This window comes from Chiloscyllium plagiosum, chromosome 14, assembly GCF_004010195.1.
Source record: "Chiloscyllium plagiosum isolate BGI_BamShark_2017 chromosome 14, ASM401019v2, whole genome shotgun sequence".
Classification (NCBI taxonomy): Eukaryota; Metazoa; Chordata; class Chondrichthyes; order Orectolobiformes; family Hemiscylliidae; genus Chiloscyllium; species Chiloscyllium plagiosum.
This window is the reverse complement of record NC_057723.1, coordinates 10,428,169-10,455,023: the sequence shown is the minus strand read 5'-3', so window position 1 is coordinate 10,455,023 and position 26,855 is coordinate 10,428,169. Positions and strand designations below refer to the sequence as shown.

At 40.2% G+C, this 26,855-nt stretch overlaps 1 protein-coding gene across 2 annotated transcripts in view; it reads right to left on the bottom strand.

Annotated features, from left to right (window-relative positions):
• Positions 1 to 1,330: 1,330 nt before the first annotated feature.
• hmmr (hyaluronan-mediated motility receptor (RHAMM)) overlaps positions 1,331 to 26,855 on the bottom strand; it is a 60,605-nt gene continuing 35,080 nt past the window's right edge. Inside the window, exons 10-22 of one of the 2 annotated variants that reach the window (XM_043703153.1) lie at positions 25,872 to 25,958; positions 23,763 to 23,863; positions 22,259 to 22,345; positions 20,911 to 21,089; positions 20,016 to 20,152; positions 16,852 to 17,066; positions 13,237 to 13,353; positions 11,253 to 11,411; positions 10,400 to 10,540; positions 6,875 to 6,977; positions 5,985 to 6,161; positions 3,758 to 3,920; positions 1,331 to 1,527 (exon numbers count right to left, since the gene is read on the bottom strand). In XM_043703153.1, the coding sequence (XP_043559088.1) occupies positions 1,508 to 1,527; positions 3,758 to 3,920; positions 5,985 to 6,161; positions 6,875 to 6,977; positions 10,400 to 10,540; positions 11,253 to 11,411; positions 13,237 to 13,353; positions 16,852 to 17,066; positions 20,016 to 20,152; positions 20,911 to 21,089; positions 22,259 to 22,345; positions 23,763 to 23,863; positions 25,872 to 25,958 (1,686 nt within the window). In that variant the 3' untranslated portion in view covers positions 1,331 to 1,507. The remainder of the gene's footprint in view (positions 1,528 to 3,757; positions 3,921 to 5,984; positions 6,162 to 6,874; positions 6,978 to 10,399; positions 10,541 to 11,252; positions 11,412 to 13,236; positions 13,354 to 16,851; positions 17,067 to 20,015; positions 20,153 to 20,910; positions 21,090 to 22,258; positions 22,346 to 23,762; positions 23,864 to 25,871; positions 25,959 to 26,855) is intronic. The other variant, XM_043703154.1, reaches the window with a different exon arrangement.

Here is a 26,855-nt window from a genome sequence, read left to right as displayed (position 1 = left end):
CCATTCACTATCCAAGGTTGTAACTTAAAACGTTACATATTTACAATGTTAAACACCAAAAGATACAATTTTTTCAAATATTCAACTGCAAGTCTTGCAGGGAAAACTCTACTAGACACCAAGGCTCCAATAAACTCAATTCTTTGTTCTTAGATTATACAATGTCTCAAGTTCAGTTCCTAACTGCTATTAAAATAGTTGCACTGAAAACAGGATCATCATCTGCACCCTTTGACAACTTCCAAACAATTGGGAAGCCTTTGGATTGACTCAATTACAATTCAGACTATGTGTTGGGGAACCACATCAAGTCTCTTAACCTCACTGCATGCATCACAAAATAAGCTGGCAATTATATTGCAATATTGAATGTCACCCAAATAAAGATCCTGTAAAAATTTAAAATAATGGACCAGTATCTTCCTACTAAAAGGTTTATTATTTGCTACAGTTAAATATTTTATTAATAAGCTAAGTTTGCACTGTTGCTAACAAGATCTCTTGAAGTTTTATGTTCAGTCACTTCAAGTACTACCCAGATCTTTGGAGATTCAGTTATCAATGGGTCCAATTGATGGTTCGTGTTTTAATTCAGTCTGTTAAGGTAATGGCCTTCATTCTGACAAAGTTTCAAATCTTTATTTCCCTTACAAGTTGAATATATATCCAATGTGCATGATGCTGAAATTCACAATGACTACTAGTCTCTCACTGGGAATCAGTTTAGCTCAGTTGGCTGGATCATTGGTTTGCAGAGCAGTGAGATGCCAACAGCGTGGGGTCAATTCCCATCTCCAGTTTGAGGATCCCATGAAGGACTCTCCTTCTCAACCTCTTCCTTCGCCAGAGGTCTGGTGACCTTGGTTAAATCACCACCAGTCGCTCCTCTCTCTAATGATGGTCTGGTAAGACTTTAGCGACACAACAACAACGGTCTCCACACGTTACTTCGCAAGAATGTTATCCTTTGTAAAAAAAAATCTGATCTTATGTGAATCTGTGAGGTGGCATGGGGGGTTATTGCAGCGTAACCACAGTGTACAATTACAATAATAGATTTCTTTATCAGCTGCTCCTTTTGTTAACAACCCAGCTGCTTGCAAATTACTTTTTTCTTCATAAGTAGTTTGAGAAACCAGAACTGATGGTTCTTCTGTATATTGATTGCCACCTGATCAGAAAATCCAACAGAATTATTTACAAATCAATGCCAATGTATAGGTTCATGAGGTTAAACAAACATCCATAAAATAATTTACATAATCTAAACAATTTATTTATAAATCCATATTTGAATTTTAAAAGGGCAGGGGAGGATAACAATTTAAAAAAAAAAATCACTGAAACAAGACAGTTTCAATGGTTTACAATGATCTACTTTGAGTTATGATGTGAGTAATCTCTTTAACCCATTCTTGTTGAATATAAGCTATTTGATCCAGGGTAACATTACCAGAATCTCATCACACTAAAAATGTATGGAGACTTGGAATCAGAACTGCATGGCTTAAAGTATATTTGTGCTCCCTGCAAAATAAAAATAAATATGATTCACACAAATGCAATAGTAAATATTAAACTATGAAGTATTGTAACAAGCAGTTGGGATTCATACATGTACTGGTGGCATTTTACCAAAAACATAACTGAAATTTCTTCATTGTTTGGTAAGAAATTAGATTAAACTGAAATTTAGAATTGTTCAAAATGCATTGCAATCCATCATGAGAACAGAAAATTAAGTTAATGCTTAACCAAATATTTTTAGAAGAAACGAGCATATTAATGCTTACCTGCTCCTAGACAAATGACCTGACTATTTAGCACCCTGCCTGCATCGACTCATGAAAAGAGTTGGCTTATCCTCACTAATAGGCCCAAACACCAGTACTACTTAACATTAAACAGACTGTCAGATTCCACTTAAAGAATGAACTGTGGAAAAAGCAGTTTGGGAATATCACAGAATCAGACAGTTATAATGGAGCAGAAGACAATTAGACAGGGTAATCAAAAAGCTGCTTTGTTTCTGCTTTCACTCGCTCATTTCATTCATCCAACTCTCTTATCCTAGAAAGATAACATAAAATCTGCAAAACGTTTGACAATTAATGTGACCAATTATTTTGTAATTCGTGTAAAAATCTTATAATCCTTCAAACAAATATCAAGAGTGATTACAATCACATTTCTGTGCTCCTGAATGAATATTATCACTTTGACCTTGGTCTAAAGAAATTATTTGAGACATGAGAACAAGTCTTATGCTAGCACTAGAAAGCTGATCAATTTGGTTAATCAGCAGATGCACCAGTAAAAAAAAAAACTATCTTTGCCCAGAAGGTGCAGAACAACTTTTTTGTAGCTCCCATTAAGTTTCAAGGGGATTGGGACAGGTGGAGTTGGCAAGAACATGGCAGATGGAATAGAATGTGGATAAGTGTGAACTACTTTAGTATGTGGAATAGAGGTGCACAGTATTTATTAAAATGGCAAGAGATTGGGAAGTGTTGATGGCTATAAAGGACCTGGATGCACATGTTCATGAATCATTAAAAGCTGGCATGCAGATGCAGCATGCTATTAGTAAGCAAATGCATTAGCCTTTATTGCAAGAGGCTTTGAACACAGGAATAAAGATATCTTGTGTAACTGCATTGCACCCTGGAGAGACTGCATGTGGAACAATATATACAATGTTGGTCCCTTAGCCTAAGGAAAATATATTTGCCATACAGACAAAGTAGAGGTTCACCAGTCTAATCCCCAGGATGGCAGAACTGTCCTACAAAAAGAGATCAAGGAGACTATTCTGTACAGTTTTAAAGAAGGAAGAGAAACTTCACTGAAATTTACAAAATTCACAGTTCTGAGGGATTGGACAAGGTAGATGCAGAAAGGAAGCCTCCCTGGTGGAGAAAGGCATAAGGGACTGAATGGACTAGAAAACAACCAAATACCTTTGGCAACATTTCAAACAGATCTTGCCCTTCAAATTCATCATCTGTTTAGAAAATGGGGTAGATTACCCTTGGGTGGTTGAGTCCAGTCAGACGGCCAGTCTTCTTTGATTGTTAGTTTGAAACTCAAGCTTAACTGATTTCAAGCAGTTTATCCAGCTTACAATGACTTTCTCTCCTCCATCCACAATTAATTAAGGACTGGTGGACAACTTAGCTAAATGAATACAGATTTAATACCAGTCGAAGACAATGTATTGAACATACTCACTTGACAGTTTACACCCAACCTGCCAGTAATTGAGTGGCTACATGTTAACTAATAACATTGTACCCTGTACAGCCCAGCAAATATCCATCATCAAAACAGGAATAGGCAAAAAAAATTGTAATTCAAGAAAGATCATTCAGGCAACAGGGAAGCATATTGCTCAGCAGAGGCTCTAGGCATCACTACAGCCGGCTAAAAGCAGCAGGAGATTAAAGTTTTCACTTTTATTTGAGTATTGTTCAGCCACAATTATGTCTTTCCTCTGTTGAAGGGAGGAAATGGGAGTGGACTTGGTCTCAACACCATAAAAATGTCACATTATGCCTCCTCTCACCTTTGTCTAATGATATGAAAGCCCGCTAGCCAATGCCTATCCTACACCGACAAGTAAACCCAGCATTGTATGGCAATGCAACGTACAAAGCCTAATTATGTATTTAAAATGCCCTGCTGTTTGAATGTCCCATACTCCAGGAAAGCAGTTAATTTGAACAAAGCCCCACAAAAACATCTGCACGTAGTTTACCTTCTCTCAGTGGTGTTGTAGGAGCAATATTCTCCTTCACCGAATGTTTGAAAGCTTTGGCAGGATCAAATCGTTTGACACCTTGTGGCTTGCAACGTTGCTCTTGACACTTTTGCTCAGTTAGCTTGTCCTTGGACAGCTGGGCTCGAAGTTTTGCCAGCTCCTGCCAGGTAGAACAACTTGATCAAATATTTACTTGCACAAGTGAAATCTCTGCACTTTCCAAGTGATTCATATGAAATGCAAGTCAAAATCCAAAATATTAGTACCATTTCACAAGTCGACTGATCGGGAAAATTGCCAAAACAGGGCAAGAAACTGAGAGCAAAAGGTTTCAATGACGAAAGTATGCTTCTACCAATGGTCTTCTCACTAGTAATATTGTAGTTAGTGGCTAATTGCATTCATCAGTTTTAAAAGTCGCAGACACTATTAGCCATGTAATCAAATATAGTATACAGACATGAACTTTAATCTAGGTGGGGTTTGATGATAAAATGGCAACACTAAAGGTGGAGTGTATTTTGCTGTCATGATTAAGAGTAATTAAGAACTTTACATTTAAAATGTACTTGGGCAATACAGGTAAATTTAGCTCACAAACGTTTTCAAGGAGTATTTTACTAAAATTAGTGAGAGACTAAAAATGGTACTGGTAGTGGTTCAGTATTGTAACCGATCTTATTTTAAGCAGAACGTGCATAGCAGCAGTTTTAATCCATTGCTTCAGTGTATTAAAATGAATTTAATCTTCTTATTGAACACATATACAGCATCCATGCTCTGATTTTGGGATCTCAAGATCACCTGAGTAGATGAAACCTTGGAGAAGGTAAAGAAGCTACTTCATCAACAGTAGGAAAAGGTGCTTGGTGCATGGCTAACCTCCAAAGGCTGCCAATTGGCTAGATTGATAGCATTAATTGAAGCATTACGATGAAACAAGGACTGGAGGTGGAATACATTGGTACCCACTCCTTGGAATATAAAAGCACTCCCTTGATGGATTTTGAGCTTTGTAGCTCAGCAGATCTAGAGTCTTGAAATTAACTTTAGGCTGTAGCAGTTTGGAAACTGAAAGCGGAATCAGAAATGGAGTGTTCAGGAATTTTACACTCAGACTAATTTTATATTCAGACAGACATTCAACAAGTTTCAAATAAATCTAGATAACTTATAACACGACAATGTGTGTCTTCCACAAAAAAAACACACTGTGGAACAAACTTTAAAGCTGTATACAAATGTCTCTAATTATTTTATCTTGAACAAGTCACTCCAGATATTTTCTAATCAACTTGTTCGAAGAAGTTATGACAAGCTGCTGGAGCAGGTGGAACTTGAATCCAGGTCTGCTGGGTCAGAGACAAGGGACACCATCACTGCATTATAAGAACGCTATCAAACATGTCATTCTATTGCTGCCCATATGGTCAAGTTAGTGAGAATCTTCAGGCTGGTGTCTAGTTTGCTCATCTCAGAGGACGACAATTAAATCTTTTCACCTTAATTATCTCCTGAGGCCCCTCTTATGGTGCAGTGATATTGCCCCTGCCCAAGGACCAGAATGCCTGGGTTCAAATCCCACCTGCTCCAGAGGTGTGCAACCCTAAGGCTTGTACGCCATTGTTGATCAGAAATCCTCCAAGTCATTAATATATATAATACCTAACTGAGGCCCAAGGACTGATCCTTTAAGCATTCCACTAGTTATTGTCTTTACAATCTGAAATATGTTCCTTAATCACGACTGTCTGTGTTAATCAATCAATCCATGCCAATACATTATTCTCATATTGAGAGTTCCTGTCTTGTGTAATAAATACCGTTGAGCTCCTATCCTTCCACTGTGACGATCTGTTGTAAAATGAAACACCCATCCAGTCCCATCCTACTGAACCCATCAAGAAGCCACAGTTAACTCAATACTACAGTACAATTGTTCCTCTAAATTCAGAGATAGAAGCCAGGACCAAATTCTATATGCTCTGAAAAATTCAAAAGGTGTTGAAAACCAGCAAATTAACTCTTCTCTTCATGTGGGAGCTGAAGGAATAGAGAGTGTCCCAGTTGGAAATGCTAGTCTATGAAATATCAATATTTTAGCACAGGTTACTTCATGAGTTTTGAGAAGATTTGAGGCTCAGGTTGAGATCCTGAATGTATGTTTGCTCACTGAGTTGAGGTTACTTCGATCAGTTATTAGCACCAAATTAAAACTGCATACCTGTTTCAGCTCCACATTTTCCTGCTTCAGCTTCATTACATGTTTAATCTTCTGTTTCTGATTTTGGTGACCAAGCAATTTGGCATAAGCTTCATTCAACTTATTCAGCTCTTCCTGTGTAGCTCCATGTTCATTGAGGAGGGAATTCTTTTCCCTTTCAAATGAGTCAAGCTGCTCCTATTCATATGAAGTAGCTTTTAAAAACAGATCAGGTCCACCAGCAATTTTACATCAAGCATGTTGACAACTTAACATCTAAGTAAAGGAATACATTTTGCACATTACAAACCACAAGACGCACCAAACGACAAGGGACAAAACAAGCAACAGCTTCCTGGAGAGTTTCACATTATGAACATGTGATTTACAAATGTAAGTACTTACAAATGCAATCTTATTTAGGGGTGTAATTTAAAAACCAACATACAAACATTTCCTGTACTTATGAGCAGCTGCTTATATTGCCCTACACTGTGTTCCGACTTGTGAACGGACTCAGAGCGGGACCCATTGCAAGTCAACACTGCAGGATAGTGGGCATATTTATATAGTTAACCAATTTAAAGCCGAAACCAAGTTTCTACACAATGTCAAAACAAAATGACAATTAGATTTCTGCAGACTCCACAATACTAGCACGCAGGTACCTGATGTCCATGGTCCAAAACTGAGAAGTTGCTAAAAGTTGTGCACTCCCGAATAGTTTGAACACTAGAGCCTTCAGTTGAATGACTGACCTGAGCTACTCTACAAATCATTAGGAACAGTTATTTGTATAGGATCGTTAAATAACAACAAGTTTTCCCAATGAATGCTTGGTATTTTTTGAATTAGAATAAAGAAAAATTAACACTAAATGGATACCGCAAAAGCTATGACAGAGAATGTACCTGGAAAGGTTTGACCTTGTTATGCAATTCTTCATAAAGCACTTGCCATTTTTGTATTTCAGCTTTTAGTTCTGCTACCACACCCTCACCCACAGTATCAGTGCTGAAACAGAAGCAAGCAATTCAAACGATGAACAACTCGCATGTTCAACTAAACTTCTCAACTTCATAAAGTTGAAACCAATTACTCAGATATAACAATAATAAAGCAGGCTTCTATGAAATACACCTCAGAAGAATACAACACCATACATTTTTACCACCCTTGCCAAATATAAAAAATCTCAAGCACTGCTCAAAGACTGAATCCCCAATAGGAATGGACACCAGTTAAAGTTGAGGAGGAAAATATAAAGTCTCACTTTCAAATGCTCAATTTAAACCTAGTATTTGCATACATTAGAGGAGAAAGTGAGGTCTGCAGATGCTGGAGATCAAAGTTGAAACTTTATTGCTGGAACAGCACAGCAGGTCAGGCAGCATCCAGGGAACAGGAGATTCGACGTTTCGGGCACAGGCCCTTCTTCAGGAATGAGCAGAGAGTGTTCAGCAGGAGAAGATAAAAGGTAGGGAGGAGGGACTTGGAGGAGGGGACGCTCCTCCTCCGACCGTCGGGTTGTTGTGGTTTGGCGGTGGATGAGTCCAATGACCTGCATATCCTCGGTGGAGTGGGAGGGGGAGTTGAAATGCTGTGCCACAGGTTGGTTGGGTTGGTTCGTCCGGGTGGCCCAGAGGTGCTCTCTGAATCGCTCCGCAAGTAGGCGGCCTGTCTCCCCAATATAGAGGAGGCCACACCGGCTGCAGCGGATGCAGTAGATGATGTGGGTGGAGGTGCAGGTGAATCTGTGGCGGATATGGAAGTTTCCCTTGGGGCCTTGGAGAGAAGTGAGGGGGGAGGTGTGGGCGCAAGTGTTGCACCTCCTGCGGTTTCAAGGGAAGGTGCCGGGAGTGGAGGTTGGGTCGGTGGGGGGTGTGGATCTGACAAGGGAGTCGCGGAGGGAGTGGTCTCTACGGACAGCTGATAGGGGAGGGGAGGGAAATATATTCTTGGTGCTGGGGTCTGTTTGGAGGTGGCGGAAGTGACGGCGGATGATGCGCTGTACATGGAGATTGGTGGGGTGGTAGGTGAGGACCAGTGGGGTTCTGTCCTGGTGGCGGTTGGAGGGGCGGGGCTCAAGGGCGGAGGAGCGGGAAGTGGAGGAGATGCGGTGGAGGGCACCGTCGACCACGTCGGGGGGGAAATTGCGGTCCTTGAAGAAGGTGGCCATCTGTGTTGTACGTATTTTGAACTGGTCCTCCTGGGAGCAGATGCGGCGGAGACGGAGGAATTGGGAGAATGGGATGGCGTTTTTACAGGGGGCAGGATGGGAGGAGGTGTAGTCCAGGTAGCTGTGGGAGTCGGTTGGTTTGTAGTAGATGTCCGTGTTGATTCGGTCGCCTGAGATAGAAACAGAAAGGTCTAGGAAGGGGAGGGAGGAGTCTGAGACTGTCCAGGTGAATTTGAGGTCGGGGTGGAAGGTGTTGGTGTAGTGGATAAACTGTTCAACCTCCTCGTGGGAGCACGAGGTAGCGCCGATACAGTCATCAATGTAGCGAAGAAAAAGATGGGGGGTGGGGCCAGTGTAGTTGCGGAAGATGGATTGTTCCACATACCCTACGAAGAGGCAGGCATAGCTGGGGCCCATGCGGGTGCCCATGGCTACTCCTTTTGTTTGGAGAAAGTGGGAGGATTGGAATACATTAAAGGATTTGCATACATTAAACAACTGAAGATTCTGTAAATAACATAAAAGCATGCAAAGGACTGAAATTCAATTTCTCCTGTTATAAAGCAGTAGTCTCAATTATGAAGTCAGAAATATGAATTCTTTATGGTCAGAATCATTTATACTTAACGAGTAGGACTATATACAGACCAGAGACCCAAGTGAGGTACTACTCGACGTTGGTAGTGTGGTCCGAAACGTTACAGAACCAAGTTAAAAGCTATTCATTTCTTGGGTGATCTTAATGCCCACAATATTAATTTAAGAACTTCTATCTTGAAATACCAATTCATCAGTGGGTATTACTTCCAACATTCATGAAGTGCTGGGAATATATTCAGGCCACAAGTCATTTTATTCAAGCTAGGTAAAAACAAATGACTGCAGATGCTGGAAACCAGAGTCTAGGTTAAAGTGGTGCTGGAAAAGCACGGCAGTTCAGGCAGCTCCGAGGAGCAATAAAATCGCGTTTCGGGCAAAAGCCCTTCATCTGGAATACAGGCAGAGTGCCTGACAATAGACAATAGGTGCAGGAGTATGCCATTCTGCCCTTCGAGCCTGCACCGCCATTCAATATGATCATGGCTGATCATTCCTAATCAGTATCCTCTTCCTGCCGTACCTCCATAACCCTTGATTCCACTATCTTTGAGAGCTCTATCCAACTCTTTCTTAAATGAATCCAGAGACTGGGCCTCCACTGCCCTCTGGGGCAGAGCATTCCACACAGCCACCACTCTCTGGGTGAAGAAATTTCTCCTCATCTCTGTCCTAAATGGTCTACCCCGTATTTTTAAGCTGTGTCCTCTGGTTCAGCACTCACCCATCAGCGGAAACATGTTTCCTACTGCCAGAGTGTCCAATCCTTTCATAATCTTATATGTCTCATCTTATATGAAGGGTGGAGAGATAAATGAGAGGAGAGTGGGGGTAGGGAGAAAGTAGCATAGAGTACAATAGATGAGTGGGGGAGGGGATGAAGGTGATAGGTCAGAGGGGAGGGGGGAGTGGATAGGTGGAAAAGAAGATAGGCAGGTATTCCTGATGAAGGGCTTTTGCCCGAAACGTCGATTTTACTACACCACGGATGCTGCCTGAACTGCTGTGCTCTTCCAGCTGTGCTAATCCAGAGGCAGGTAGGACAAGTCATGGGGACAGTGCTGAGCTGGAAATTTGGAACTGGGGTGAGGTAGGGGGAAGGGAAAAATGAGGAAACTGTTGAAGCCCACATTGATGCCCTGGGTTTGAAGTGTTCCGAGGCGGAAGATGAAGCGTTCTTCCTCCAGGCATCTGGTGGTGAGGGAGCGGCGGTGAAGGAGGCCCAAGACCTCCATGTCCTTGGCAGAGTGGGAGGGGGAGTTGAAATGTTGGGCCACAGGGCAGTGTGGTTGATTGGTGCGGGTGTCCCAGAGATGTTCCCTAGCCAACTGTCTTGCAAAGTCATTTTCACATTTTGTCTCAAATATTCATCCTCACTGTCTTACTAACACACTGGCACCCCAGAATAGTCTCAGTATATCCTTTTTAACACTGGAATCTTTCATTAAGCTTGCCCAGTTTGTAAAGAAAATCAGTTGATGATCAAGCACATGAATTCACCATACCCTCCTTTAAATTACAACGATCAATTTGAAGAGGGTAAATAAATGATTACTATTGGAATTTCAGAACTGACTGGATATACAGCCCAACACTAGATGCTTTCAAAACCCAGAGGATCACCACACATTGCAAAATTAATTGAACATTCCATTTGTACCTCTGTTTCTCCACCTCCTGGCATGCCTTGCTTTGGTCCAATTGTGTTTGAAGTTCAATTACTCTCAGGTTACAAGCTTCATCCAACTTTCTAACTTCAGCATCCTTTTGAGCTAGCTTTGTTTGTACTTCTAGTAGCATTCTTTGGAGAAGGGGAATAGAAAAAGGAATTCCACTTTCATTAACATCAAGATAATTTTGCAATGACTGAGATCATCAAAAACTGGTAGCTAGACTTTCTGTTCTATAAAGCAGATAAAATAGAAGTTCTTTGCATTGCAGTAGGTTAGATGCTTCTAAATTAATTCTTCAATATTGTATATACATTACTGAAACTATTCACAATCTGGGGCTCACTACTTAAACAGCAAGCTGTATTCCCCATACCTACCAAACAAATGTACCTTTGTTACAAAGTTAAGTCAGGGCCCAAGTCCTGATTTACATGACAATTTATGTTAAATGGTGTCAATGAACAATTAAAGTAACAAGTCAATAAATACTTATACAAGAATCAAAAAGCTCACTACGTAGTTGCTATATATAGTATAGCAACACAAAAGGAATGCCTACCAATCTGAGTTGTTGAGCTTTTTTTTTGAAGTATGGGTGCGAGAGAGGGATGTGCAAATCAAGCATGCTCATAACATTAAAAAAGCATAATGCATGGCAATATTTATTAGATAATATCTACATATTTTATGCTGTGTAAATGTTACACAAGCTCAACTGAAATGTGTAGGTATCAATGGGCCCATTGCACAAATACCAGGGTATACATGACTGGTGAAATCCTTAAATTTTAACTTATGGGATCTGAATTAACATTGCCATGGCAATATTGAACTGTATACCTTGCGTACTCTTCTTTTGCTTTTTCTTTAGAAAGCTGAACATCTGTTAACTGCTGCTGCATGTCCTTGGCTTCATTGAGTAACTGTGCAACTTGCTTGGTCAGTGTAGAGTTGCTGTCTTGGAGGCACCCCAGCTCCTTTGTAACAGATAATTTATAGCTAAACAAACGTTACAGAAAGTTAGTATTCCTCAACAGAAAATTTCACCAGTTGCAAACTGCACAATGCGTTTCCTCAGCACACTATAATACAGAAGGGAAGAAGGAACAAGACGAAGGAGTACTCCATGAATAACAGGATAATAGGAAGTTCAGAGGAACAGAGGGATCTTGGGATGCTTGTGCACAAATCTCTGCAGGTGGCAGTCAGGTTAATAGCACAGACGGAACACTTGCCCTGATCAGTCATGGCATAGATTATAAAAGCAGGGAGGTCATGATGGAGTAGTTGCAGTACTGTGTGCAAATCTAGTCACATTATAGAAAGATGTGATTACACTGGAGGGGGTGCAAAGGAGATCCACCAAGATGTTCCTTGGGACAGAGAATGTCAATTATGAAGAGAGGTTGGATAAGCTCAGGTTGTATACTTTAGAGTAGAGAAGGTCAGGGAAGGCCGTTTTTGGAGGTGAAGGGGGGGATAGAGATGGTGAAGCTTATGAGAGGCATATACAGTGTAAATAAAAGCAGCTGTTCCCCTTTGTCAAAGAATCAAAACAAAGGGCCATAATTTTGAAGTGAAAAGCAGGGGGTTTAAGATGGCACTTGAGGAAAATAGTTTTCACCTAGCGGGTGCCTGGAATGTACTGTCTAGAAAAGTAGTTAAGGTGGAAAACCTCACCACATTTAAAAAAGTACTTGGAAATGTCATAACATTCAAGGTTAACGGACTACTACTGAAAAGTGGGACTAGTGTAGATAGCAGTGTACTATCAGCAGTACAAACTTGATGGGGAAAAGGCTCTCATTTGTGTTATACGATTCTACACTTCCCAACAAACCACAAAATGAAACTCATTAGGAATTTCATCACATGGAAAAACAAAAAAAAAGTTTTAAAATTAATAAGATTCTGCTGTGACGGTTTAAAAAAAAGTTTTATACAGGGAATCAATGTGACATTCAAACACCGTGACAGCACATAAAATTTGCTGAATAAATTGCAGGACAGCATATGGTAAGGTCCTAGGAGTGTTGCTGAAAAAAAAGAGACCTTGGAGTGCAGGTTCATAGCTCCTTGAAAGTGGAGTCACAGGTAGATAGGATAGTGAAGGCAGCGTTTGGTATGCTTTCCTTTATTGGTCAGAGTATGGAGTACAGGAGTTGGGAGGTCATGTTGCAGCTGTACAGGACATTGGTCAGGCCACTGTTGGAATATTGCATGCAATTCTGGTCTCCTTCCTATCGGAAAGATGTTGTGAAACGTGAAAGGGTTCAGAAAAGATTTACAAGGATGTTGCCAGGGTTGGAGGATTTGAGCTACAGGGGGAGGCTGAACAGGCTGGGGCTGTTTTCCCTGGAGCGTCGGAGGCGGAGGGGTGACCGTTTGGAGGTTTACAAAATTATGAGGGGCATGTTTAGGGTAAATAGGCAAAGTCTTTTCCCTGGGGTCGGGAAGTCCAGAACTAGAGGGCATAGGTTTAGGGGAGAGATGAAAGATATAAAAGAGACCACAGGGGCAACTTTTCCCCGCAGAGGGTGGTACGTGTGTGGAATGAGCTGCCAGAGGAAGTGGTGGAGGCTGGTACAATTGCAACATTTAAGAGGCATTTGGATGGGTATATGAATAGGAAGGGTTTGGAGGGATATGGGCCGGGTGCTGGCAGGAGGGACTAGATTGGGTTGGGATATCTGGTCGGCATGGACGGGTTGGACCGAAAGGTCTGTTTCCATGCTGTACATCTCCATCACTCTATGAATCTAAGTACCAATCAAGAATGAACATCCGCTTGGTGTACATAATACCTGTTTATATACTCTCATACCATTCAAATTCTGCTTCAGTATCTCCTAGCTTTCTTAGCGATTTACTCTGCTCCTCACGCAACTGACTGACAATTTTGCTGTGATTTTCATTAATCTTCTTCAGTTCAGCATTTTTCCTTTTAAGAGAGAAAAAGAAGTCAAACTAGACACCGGTCTAAATATGAGGTGGTTTATGCTGCTTCTGGTCACTACTTATAGGAAGAATATGATTGTACTGGAGAGGCTGCAAAGGAGATTCACCAGGATGCTCTCTGGAATGAGCTCCAGAGAGAGGATGGGTAAGCCAGAGTCTTTTCTTTGAAGCAAAGAAGGCTGGGGATGGGGGTGGGAAGAAACCTGATAGAGGTTTAAAAGATTATGAGGGACATGGAAAGGTAGAGTGGAAGCAGCTGTTCCCCTTAGTCCAAGGATCAATAACAAGGGAGCATAATTTTGAAGCGAAGTGAAAGGAAGAACATTTAGAGGGAATTTGAGGAAAGACATTTTCACCCAGAATTAACTTGGTATTGCAGCTAGCAAGTCTTTACTGCTGTCAAATATGGGGAAACCACTTCTGAACAAGGGTCACTGGACCCAAAACACTTAAGCTTTCTCACCACAGATGCTGCCAGACCTGCTGAGTTCCTCCAACAACTTGTTTTTGTAATGGAGAAACTGGAGTTGTTTGGATACTAACTGATAAACTGCAAGTTTCTAGACATTACATAAAAAGGTATTCACTGTAGGGATTTTAATTTTTAAATAAAAAGGCTACAATCATGCCAAAGTACAGTGGAAGCATTTAATTTGCATAATTTTTGATAGAACAAAGAAGAAAATGTACAGTCCAGGAACAGGCCCTTCGGCTCTCCAAGCCCAATCTGATCCAAGTGTACTGTCTAAACCTGTCAGTCAATTCCTAAGCATTTGTATCCCTCTGCTCTCCACCTACTCGTGCATCTGTCCAGGCGCATCTTAAATGAATCTACCATGCCTGCCTCTACCACCTCTGCTGGCAACGCGTTCCAAACACACACCACCCTCTGTATGAAGTACTTGCTGCGTGTATCCCCCTTAAACTTTCCACCTCTCATCTTGAAAGCATGACCTCTCGTTATTGAATCCTTCACCCTGGGAAAAAGCTGGTCTCTATCCACCCTGTCTATACCCTTCATGATTTTGTAAACCTCAATCAGGTCCCCCCTCAATTTCCTTTTTTCTCGTGAAAATAAACCCTAACCTACTCAACCTCCCTTCATAGCTAGCACCTTTCATACCAAGCAACATCCTCGTAAACCTTCTCTGCATCCTCTCCAAAACATCCACATCCTTTTGGTAATGTGGCAACCAGAACTGTACACCGTATTCTAAGTACGGTTGAACCAATATCCTGTACAATTTTAACATGATTTGCCAACTCTTATACTCATACCTCGTCCAATGAAGGCAAGCATACTATATGTCTAGATTAGAGTGGTGCTGGAAAAGCACGCACTTTCCTGCTCCTCGGATGCTGCCTGACCTGCTGTGCTTTTCTAGCACCACTCTAATCTAGACTCTGGTTTCCAGCATCTGCAGCCCTTGTTTTTACCGAGCAAGCATACTATATGCCTTCTTGACCACTCTATCCACCTGTGCAGCAACCTTCAGGATACAATGGACCTGCACTCTCAGATCTCTCTGCCCATCAGCTTTTCCCAAGGCTCTTCCATTCATTGTACAATTCACTCTAGAATTAGACTTGCCTAAATGCATCACCTCACATTTGTATGGATTGAAAGCCATCTGCCATGTTTCTGTCCAACTTTCCAGTCTATCTATATCCTCCTGTATTCTCTGACAGTCCCTTATGCTTTCTGCTACTCCACCAATCTTTGTGTCATTAAGACGACACTCAAATCTCAAATAATAATTGGCAACCTGGGAGAGTGGTACGTTATAGCATCATAAAAGATAAATGCACCTTAGAGTCATACAGCATGGAAACTAACTCTTTGGACCAATAAGTCCATGCCAGACATAATCCAAAACTAAAATTTGCCCCACCTGCCTCTTCCTGGCCCATATCCCTCCAACCTTTCCTATTCATGTATTTATCAAAATGTCTTTTAATATGTTTCCACATTCACTATTTAATAGGAAGTTCATTCCACACACAAACCACCCTGTGTAAAAACTTTGCCCCTCATGTATTTTCTAAATGTCTCTCCTCTCACCTTATAAACATACCCCCTAGTCTTGAAATCCCTGATCCTCGGAAAAAGAACTACCATTAACTTTATCTACACCTTTATTTTATAAACCTCCTACGCTCCAGTGAAAAAAGTCCCAGCCTTTCTTTATAACTCAAACCTTCCACACCCAGCAAAACGCTGGTAAATCTCTCCCGAACCCTCACCAGCTTGATAATATCATTCCTATAGTGAGTTTTGAGAAGATTTGTAGCTCAGGTTGAGGTTCTGGATGTAGGTTTGCTCGCTGAGCTGGAAGTTCCGTTTTCAGACATTACCTAATTTCCTCAAAAAACCCAATTAAGTTTGAGAGACATGATTTCCTTGCACTAATCTTAAATCAATTTTTGCCCCTCTAAATGCCCATAAATCTTATCTTTTATAATCACCTTCAAAAATGTATCCACAACTAAAGTCACATACAAATATCCACTAAATTATAGGCAACTTTTAACACTCCATCTGTTTACAGTTTAATACACAATACATGCAGTTGAGTGCATGGCAGAAGGTGAAATCAAAACTTTATGTTATGAACATCACACTTTCCAACATGCAGTGTATTAAATACTGCTCTCTCTTTCTGGGACTGAATACTTTCTCTACACAATCATAGGTTTTCACAGCCATGCAAAACAGAGCACAAGAGATGGCTACAGATGGGGCAGAGCAACAAAGATAAATGAGGAGATGGTGTATGGTATAAATACGTTGTGAGAATAATTTCCTTTTTAGCCCATTCATGAATGGGATTCGTCCCATTTATTCTTGGGATACTTTTGCTGGTGGAAAACTATGAATAGATTCTTAATTACAGGGTAAGGAAAGTAGAATATTAAATCAAACAACATTTGTAGAGGTCACAAGATAGGATGTTACATGATCAGGTATCATGGTCAGGAAATTTCAGCCAACATCCAGGAATATCTCCAACTAGAGCTGACAGCTCAACTTCACCAGTATGTTAGGTAACTTTGTGCTACTAATAACCCTACCCACTGAAAACATTAACAGCTGTAACAAGACATTGAATGCCCAATTTAATTGTGATGTCCCAAGCACTGCAACCCTACAATAGCAGCAGCACCACCTTGCAGACTACCAATGTAACAGATCACACGATCAGAAAAATTCCCTCTTGATGGGATAGGATGCTATTGAATTGGAAACCTAAAATGAACAGAAAATGAACTGAAATCACATTCAGTTGGCAAACTCAAGAATTAGACAAACCTCAGGTAAGGGCATAAAAGAACACTATGAGGGAGATACAGCCAATCCAATTTTCTCTAGAAAATAACCAAGGGATCTAAGTCCTTTTAAGTGCTATTAATTTCCAAGTTTCACTGTAGACCCAACATTTCCCTTTAAATCAATGGGGAATGAGATTATGAGTAGACTGACTCAGCAAGCTCTTCCTGCAGCCTAGCAAGCTCTCTCGCTCGCAGTTCGTTCTCATCCTCCAAACGTCTGGCCAGTTCCTCAGCCTCCACCTCCTTCAGCTGCAATTGTTCAAGCTCATCTAGTGCAGCCTCCAGTTCCTCCTCCAGCAGAAGCTTCTCCTTAGTCATTTCTTCCCGGAAGGCTTCGAGCTTCTGCCGCAAAGAATCAGACAGATCCTAGAAAAGGGACGGATAAATTTTTATAAACTAAGCAGATTGGAGCAAGAGTAATTATGAAACATTTGATTTATCAATTCATTGATAACTAACCACTAACCAAAATAACTATCGAAAATTTCCCTGCTGTTTCCAGTATTGCCTTTAAAATGTGTTCAGAGATATCAGTGTTACTAGCTGGGTATTTATTGCCATTCCACAACCATTCTGGAGGCTGTGATGCTGAGCTGCCTTCTTGACTGTTTTCCTTGGGGTCGGAGGACACTCAATGCTTTTAGAATCCAAACTTAGAAAGTGTATTGAAGATTATGCAAGCATAATCTACCAGATATAAACCTCAAACTTGAAGGCAGTGTGTTACTGGAACCACTTTCAGTAAGTCACCTATGAGTGTACTACCTTCAAAGCTTTTGTGACAGTCACCCATCTATCTGACTGATCCTGCTGTGTAACCACCTCTCTAAATCAGCTAGCCATCACAGGGTCTCTTGAATGCTTTCAGTGACATTAATCCTAAAAAGAAGCAATCCTGAAAAGCATTTTACCCACAAATTTTCATTTAAGCATGTAAAAGATAAAAAAAAATTAAACATTTGAAATCTTTTTAAAAAGAAACAAACACTAAGCTGAAACTCTCATCAACCTAAAAAAAAAAGCCTCAAGTCCTCTATTGGCCAACTTTCAAATCTCTGGATAATCAGAAAAACTTTCCCCAGAGTTGTTGAACGAACATGTGGACAGAGCTCTCCCCACAAGCTCCATGCATAAAACAAGTCTCTGCACCTTCCTGTTTTTTTTTGTTCAGGCTGAAGATTGTTGGAAATGCCTTATCTTTTGCACTGATGTACTGAGCCCCTGATTCATCAAGAATAGAGACATTTACAAAGCCGCATCTCGTGAGTTTTAATTGCTCACCACCACCTGGATGCTGCCTGACCTGCTGTGCTGTTCCAGCAATAAAGTTTCAACCACCACCACTTATGACTGGATATAGGACTTCAGAGCTTATGTTGTTTGGCACACAAGTTGATCAGTACTGAATTTTCACCAGTTTGGTATCTCATTTTTAGACATGCTTGATACTGCTCCAGGCATACCCCCTGCATTCTTCATTGAACCAGGGTTAATCCTCTGGCTTGATGGTAAAATGGTAGAGGAGGAGATATGTTGGGCTCTGTAGGAACATGATCCTGCTGCTGATAGCTTCATAGATGCCCAAACTGGAGTAGCTAGATATGTTCAAAGTCTGTTGCATTTATCCCAGGGATGGTGCCAAACAACACTGGTGGAAGGGATTACCAATGCAAAGGCTGGATTTGGTCATTCTTACCAATACTATCATGGATAGATACATCTGCAGCAGGCAAACTGGTGAGGAGGTCAAGTATGTGGATATAAGTTAGCTCGCTGAGCTGGAAGGTTTGTTTTCAGACGTTTCATCATTATACTAAGTAACATCAGCAGTGATCCTCCAGTGAAGCACTGTTGTTATGGCCCGCTTTCTACTGATGTGTTTAGGTTTCCTGGAGTTGGTGATACCATTTCCTGTAATGTCATTTCCTGTTCTTTTTCCTCAGAGGGTGGTAAATAGGGTCCAAATGCACCCCATGTACCACCCTCTGAGAAAAAGAACAGGGAATGACATCAGCACCCCAAGGAAACCTAAACATATAAATACAAAGTGGGTCATAACAACAATGCCTCAGCAGAGGATCACTGATGTTACTTAGTATAGTTATGAAACATCTGAAAACAAACCTTCCAGCTCAGCGAACAAACTTATATCCAGAACCTCAACCTGAGCTACAAATCTTCTCAAAACTCGCTAGGTCAAGTATATTCATACTTCTTCCTCCAAGTGTGGTTCAATATACAAAAGCACTGATCCATTAGCTGAAGGAGGACAGTTCATGGCAATTAGCAGATTTCCTTGCCCATTTTGGACTTGGTGTCACAAGACTGGCCTAGGCAGTGACAATTGAATTTCATGGGTGAATAAAAATCTTCTTTGTGTCTGAACTCAAACGTTGAGGACTCCCAGGGCAACTCCATCTCCAATGTACATCATTGTGCTGTCATATCTGCTGGTCCTGTCCTGCCAGGGATTGTTTACGGCAGTGCCTGGGACATTGTCATATCCACAGAAAAATACTTTATGCAGACTACAGAGACCTATGAAACATGTCCCAATTTTGGCAATACTCAGATACTGTAAAGGAGAACTTTTCAGGGTCAACAGGATTGTTTTTGTCATTCACATTCACAGTGCGAGGTTGATGCCAGGTAGTCTGTCCGGATTTATTGGTTCTTTTAAGACTTTGAACGGAATGGCTTGCTTGGATATTTTAGAGGATAGTTAAGAGTTGACCACATGGCTGTGGATCTGGAGTCACATGTAGGCCAGACCAGGTAAGGATGAGTTTCCTTTCCTGAAAGGCCATAAGTGAACCAAATTTTTTTTCTCTCCCCACCCACCCCAGCACCCCCCTACCAATCCACAACAGTGATCAACTGGCCATTAGATTTTTAAATTCCAGATTTTAATTCAATTAAAATTCCATGAACTGCCACGTTGGGATTTGAATCCAGGTTACCTGAGTTTTTAGATTGACAGTCTAGCGATACAATTGCAAGGCCATTGCCTCCCCTCTGATATAGCATGGAAAACTAATACTACTCAACGTTATCAGTTTAAAACCTGCACCTGTCCTCCCAACACAAGAACGAGAATCAATATCACATAATGACTTACAGTTCCTTCACCCTCACCTAAGTGGCACCAGACTGACTTCATTCGATACAAAGGAAAAGTGAACTGAATAAAAAAAACAAGCAAAATGAGAGAGTGTACCAGGAGGACTGTGATTATTGGTGCAGGATTTCAGTATGATATATCATAAGGTATAGTAGAAAGCAAGTGTAGCCAGACTAGTTTTGGATAACTTCTACCTTTTCTTGCCTGACAGAGGAAAGCACATCTTGTTTCTGCTGCAGATCTTGTTCCATTTGATTCAATTTTTCCTTCATTTCAGACAACTCTTTGGTTGAATTTTGTTCTATCCTGCTACGTTCTGCCTCTACTCTTTCTGTAGAAAAAGAAAAATATTAAGGGCAGGAAATGAAATGCCAGGTAATTAGTTATTTATCAAATAATTACAGTAGCAAATGCTCTATCCTTGTGGTGGGCAACAAATGGAGTTCCCTGCAGTAAAATGGAGGTCACATACTATTTCTGTTATTAACACTGAACTATTAGCATGTTCCAGATACGTAGGCTGACTTGAAATTAATGGAATTTTTAAAAAAAACTCTTATCTCAATCTTCAGCTGCCAACTCTCGATGGATATGGTTTTAAAACCCATAAACTAAATGAATGCTAGTTGAAATCATGAAGTCAAACAGCACCAGTTCATTGATGGCAGAGAACAAAGAAAAATTGCATCTAATTCAATTAAAAGGATACTCTCATTATTGGAAAGTGGCAATATACAGTGTCAATACAAACTTTTTTCAGAAACCAGAAACACAACCAGATTCTTGCTGCAATTCTTTGCGATTCTCACACTTAGGTACAATATGACTTAATATCATTTCATTCTCAAAATGCTCCAAAGGCAGATAAAACACAATTGCCAGAGAGGAGTTAAAATTACTAAGATTTTTGGTAGCACCTGGTTTATCAATTTGGGAAATGCTTCTCTTGTAATTTTAATCAAATGCACATTTGGCACAATGAGAATGCAATTCATTAAGAGTTTATGATGTGCCCAGAAAAAAAGCAATGTAGTGGTGAAGACAGATAACCTTCAGTGTCAGGCATTAGTCGTTCTGTAATAATAGTACCTTTCTCCTGTTCAAGTAGCTGATATTTTTCATTAACTTCTTTTATCTGTTCACAATGAGACACCTCATTCTGCTTTAGACAGTTTTTGAGCTTTAGTAGTTCCTTTTCATTCTGAAGAAGCTGATCCTCTGATTGACTGATCTCTTCTTTAGATCTTTCAAGCTGCACTTTTAGCTCACTGAATAAAAAGGACATTCCAATACAGCAACAGTTTTTCTTTTACACAATTATTTGCACTCAAATAAGGCAAAATTATAAATTTCCAGTCCATTCCATAACCATCTTGCTGAATGCACATTGAATTTTTATAAACAAGTCAACACTTAATTCACATGTTCTAACTTGTTTATAAGATAATGAGAAAATAATTTACTTTTAACTGAATCACACTTGATTGAATTTGGTTAAATATGAACTGTTACCAAACATTCAAGACACTTGATACAACTGGCCTTGGTTTAGATATTGATATTTTACATAGATGAGAAAATTCTTGGGTTTATCACTTTTGGTTAAAAGAGTAGGAGTTCAGAGGGCACGTGGAATAGTCAGATTCAGTCTGTGCATAAGTAAGGTTAGGCCCTCTGAATGGCTCTTGTTCGGGTTATTGAGCCTCTTTGTGGCAGATACACAGTTGCCAATTTTTCCTTTCTAATCAATTTGATTTAATGGAAACTGAGATTAAGTGCAAGGATTGAGGTGCAGGTGCTGGTGCCATTTTAGGACTCAATTGGGTTATGCTGACACTCAGGCTACTTTATCAATGTACCAGATGGATACTGGCATCAATGGAACCAATATATGCAGCATAAAATTAAAGACAGAAGCTATCAGGTAAAAATGCAAATATAAATCATTTCACACCTCAAGTAGATATGGAGAAAGCAGAAAATTTAGAGAGATGGACAAACTCAGTCACAAATTTTTATTTACATTTAGGCAAACGGAAATTCTTAGCAAATTTTTCATATTCCTAAAAAGGATAAAAACTGAAGTATAGAGAGAGAGTCATTTGACAGTGCTTTCAGCCAAATGTTTTCCAAAACAATCCAATAAACCTTCCTTCTTTGGTCTTAAAATTGAACATCAACCAAGTAGATAGGAATAAATGTGTAACATTTTGTCACTTCGTCATCGTGCAAATTTAGACAATTGCACATACACCGAACTGAATCACTTCTCTGCATTCATTAAAACCTACTCTTTTTTAGTAGATTAAACCCAGTACTGACACATTCTATTTAATTTTAATTTCAAATTGCAGTTTTAAAACATATGAAATACACATGCTCTGATTTGAAGTGACAAAGAAATTTACTAATTATGCATTAGCAGTTGAAGAAGTACCTGAGTTCCTCCAAAGACATGGACAGCTTTGTTTCAGTTTCAAATTTATCTTTCTCCAACTTATCTTTCTCCTGCTCTATTACAGCCCTAATGCAAACAAAAAGGTTAAAAAGACACAACATACAGCTTGTTATGGGCAAGCGATGGAAAAATGCAGGTTATATCACTGCACCCCAACAGATACAGCTGTTAATCATAAGAATCAAGTTGCTCTCTCCATTGGCTATTGAAGGCTTACATTTAGGTTGTGTAGTTCTGATTCTATGGTCACCTGAAGGTAACTGAATATTATAAACATGGGCAATAAATGCTCACCTAGCCAAAGATGCCCCCATCAATGAATGAATACAAAAAATATTCAACCAAACACATCACAGGCCTTCCTGATCCTGTCCATATTTGCGCATTTTCAATAGATATTGAACAGTATGGTGAATGAATCTCAAATTTTTAATATTGTCATTACACCAAGTCATCACCTAAAGTTGTGGCCGCATTCTTGAAAATTAGGACGAAGTGAAATGGTTTTAAGTGAATCAAGGTTCCATACAAATCAATGCTCAAACTGCAATAAAGTCGCTTCAATCTTCAAACAAAAAAATGCACAGCTTGAAATACTGCATGTGCTTTATCTTTATTCCTAGTTCAAATAGCGAGCAAATAAATCACTAAATATAAAGTACAGAGATTTTACGGCGGTAAACAATTTTAAAACATCAAATTAAAATGGCAGACACTCCCAAATGCTTACATTAACAAACAACTTGTATAATAAGTTTGAAAATACAATCTAAAGATGAATAGTGCTGATAAATTTTAAAAGCACTGTAAGGTTTTAACTGAGCCGGTTCCATTTATGAGCAAGGTAAAAGCAATGACTGCAGATGCTGGAAACCAGATTCTGGAAAAGCACAGCAGTTCAGACAGCATCCGAGGAGCAGTAAAATCGACGTTTCGGGCAAGCCAAAGCCCAGAAAAACCCAGAACTACCTGCACCAAACAAGCCTTGCCACTAGATGGAGCCCACATATTCAGTGCAGGCTCAGGATGGAAGCAGGAAGTAGACTTTAAAAGGTAAGAACAGGAGGCGGAAATGGGAGCAAGGGCGAGTGCGTGATGTTACTGGCAGAGACAGGTTAGGCGTGGAAATCAGAAGAAAGCCGAGGGACTTCTGGATTACATGTGGGAGTAGAAGCCTGGGGAAAAGGCCCAGTGAGCAGGCAAGGCACAGAACAGGAAGTCTGTGGAAAACAATAAAGTGTGCAACTCTCAAATGTTAAACATCCATTGTCAATATTGTTTTAATGTCATTAAAGCAAAACAATGTTAACGGAGTTAACTCTAAATGGGGACCTACTGGACCACACACACATCAAGCCAAGAAGTTACCATACAGATTATACAAAGCCATTCTAAAATAAATTAGAATTAAACATAATCAGATCGTTGCCATGTGAATCAGACAGTTTGGTTAAAAACAATATTTGACCTGTTAAATACCTACAGTTTTCCCTGAAGCACAGCAATCTCTTCATTCGATTTTTTCAGAAGACTCTGTATGACCAGTAGATTTCTTTCTGCCTCTTGTTGCTTCACTATTGAGACCTGAAACAGAATGAAATTTACAGGGCCAGCTGACAGACAATTGACACCACTCAAAAACATGCAAGAGGCTGGGTTAAAAAAAAAAATCAAGATTTTCTCATTGGCTGCACCTTGAACAGAATGAGGCTCCTACATTCCTCTGAAATACTGCCCATTTAGTAATCATACAGAAGCACTGATCAACAAACTCTTCATGAAATCACGACAGCTAGATTCCCTTCCTGATTTTGAAAACTTAAAGTACCATGGAGACTCCAATTTCCAGCCTTCTGCCTAAAGATAGCTGGAACTGCCCAAAGCACAAGAAGATTGGTCAATGAGCCAATGAGATTAGCGAAGAACAAAAATAAATTGGCCGAATCAGTGGAAAATGAATACAGATTTTTAGTGTGAAGGATATTTTGAAAGATTGAAGGAGACCAACATAAAATAAAAATTCTACAGGTGATCCAGAAACAGAGAGAGCTGGAGTATTTCACTGAAATGACTGAAGACAACAGGGCACTCTGAAAAAGTGCTCAAAAAGGCAAGTGAGATAGGGCCACATAACATAAAAGCTAGGTGATGTAACACTGATTCGGCCTCATCTGGATTAACATGCCTGATTCTGCACATCGCACATTTGCAAAGATTAAAACTTTGGACGGTTTAGAAAAAATTTGGGAATAGTTCTAGAGAGGAGAGAGTTATGAGCTTAGATTGGAGATGTGCGCAGCTTTGGAAGGAAAAGGTTGAGGTGAGGTTTGGTAGAGGTACTCAAAATCATGAGGTATCTGAACACAGATGTCTGTTTCCATCAGCAGCAACATTCAAAAGCAAAGTACAAATACAAATCCAATCAGAAAAAGAACCAAAAAGGTAACAAGAGGAAAAGAAAAGTTATACAGAAACAAAAGCAAGTTTCTAGGTTCTGAAATGCACTGCCCGTAAAGGTGATGGAGGTAAATATAATCGTGCCTTTTGAGAGGAAATTGATTTAGTTTGTACAGAGAACTAGATGGCCATGTTCTGCATCATTACCATTTTATGAATTCAAATGTAAGGCTGAAGCAGAACCTATAAAACTATGCAGCTCATAACCCCAACAGAGAGGAATATATTGTACTGACAAAATGCTCATCCATAGTTTTTAAAGCTATACTTTAAAGCTTGCCAATAGTTTGACTGGACCACATTAATTTTGCCAATTATCCATCTAGCTATCCATTAAAACTTCTCAAACAAAATTAAGCCCATGGACAATTGAAGGGTCCATATTTTGATATGTAGCACTTTATAAACAAGGCTCTGTCACTTCCTGGGCTGCCTCACCACTTTCCTTCAATCACAAGCCAGCTAGATACTTAATATTTCAGTTCCAACACCAACATGAAAACCTGATAATTATTTTGGTTTCAAAACTAATTATAAAATACAACTTAAGCAGATATCAAAATTGAAGTGCAAATTCTACTTTAAAAACTAACTTACATAATTAATAGCATGCCTGAAAAGAAATCCTTGTGCAATAATTTCAAAGCGCACTGGAATTATAATACATGACAAATGTTGTGTTAATTTGGGCACACAGCACCCACATAGAGCAACCAAGTTCTCTGTTATGCCTGCATTAGTAGAGGAAGGATTGTAAGCCATTTCCAATGGCATTTTAAAAACTGGGCCTCAATATGAACGTTCCATTGAAAGGACGAGATCCAAGGTAATGCAATACTGCAGAAGCATTGTAGATTATGTACTCATACCTTGAATCTAAAGTTTTCTGAATTCAAAACCAGAGTGCTCAAACCAGCCAAACTCAGCTGCATGTGTTGGTTGATTGTTGCAGCAGTATGGTCTTGCATCGTTGCAGCAAGACCATACCAAGTTGTCAACAGAACTTTAAGCTATGACTTTTGCAGTCTGGCTTTAATGGATGAAGCAATTCTGCACCTCTCCAGTGCTGACAAACTCAAGTTTTATGGTGGCACACTGTTGATCAACGTAGCCAATTATAATTACCAAACCTTACCTTGCACCTGTCCTCAGTCTCTATGGACAGCTGCTCCAATTTGCTCTCATAGCCACTCATTTTGGAACTTAACTGCATTTGGAGATCCTATAAATTAAAGCAAATAATGTAATTCCTGTCAAATTTCAGCAGTTGAAGATAATCCTAGTTTAAGCTAAAGATAAAAAAAGGAAGCATTTGCAATCATCTTTGACCGATGTGCCAATACAGTGATCCATCTTGGTTTCATTCAGAGGTTCCCAGCAATACAGATGGCTGTCTTCATGCAATTTAGACTGTAGGGAAATAGATGGTGACATCTTGCAAAATGTCCAGATTACAGAGGAGGAAGTGCTGGATGTCTTGAAAGGGGTAAAGGTGATAAATCCCCAGGACCTGATCAGGTGTACCCTAGAACTCTGTGGGAAGCTAGAGAAGTGATTGCTGGGCCTCTTGCTGAGATATTTGTATCATCAATAGTCAAGATGAGTGGAGGTTGGCAAACGTGATGCCACTGTTTAAGAAGGGTGATAAGGACAAGCCAGGGAACTATAGACCAGTGAGCCTGACTTCGGTGGTGGGCAAGTTGTTGGAGGGAATCCTGAGGGATAGGATGTACATGTATTTGGAAAGGCAAGGACTGATTAGGGATAGTCAACAGGGCTTTGTGCGTGGGAAATCATGCCTCACAAACGATTGAGTTTTTTTGAAGAAGTAACAAACAGGATTGATAAGGGTAGAGTAGTACATGTGATCTATATGGACTTCAGGAAGGCGTGCAACAAGGTTCCCCATGGGAGACTGATTAGCAAGGTTAGATCTTCCTGAAGAAGGGCTTATGCCCGAAACGTCGATTCTCCTGTTCCCTGGATGCTGCCTGACCTGCTGCGCTTTTCCAGCAACACATTTCCAGCTCTGATCTCCAGCATTTGCAGACCTCACTTTCTCCTCATAGATCTCATGGAATACAGGGAGAACTAGCCATTTGGATACAGAACTGGCTCA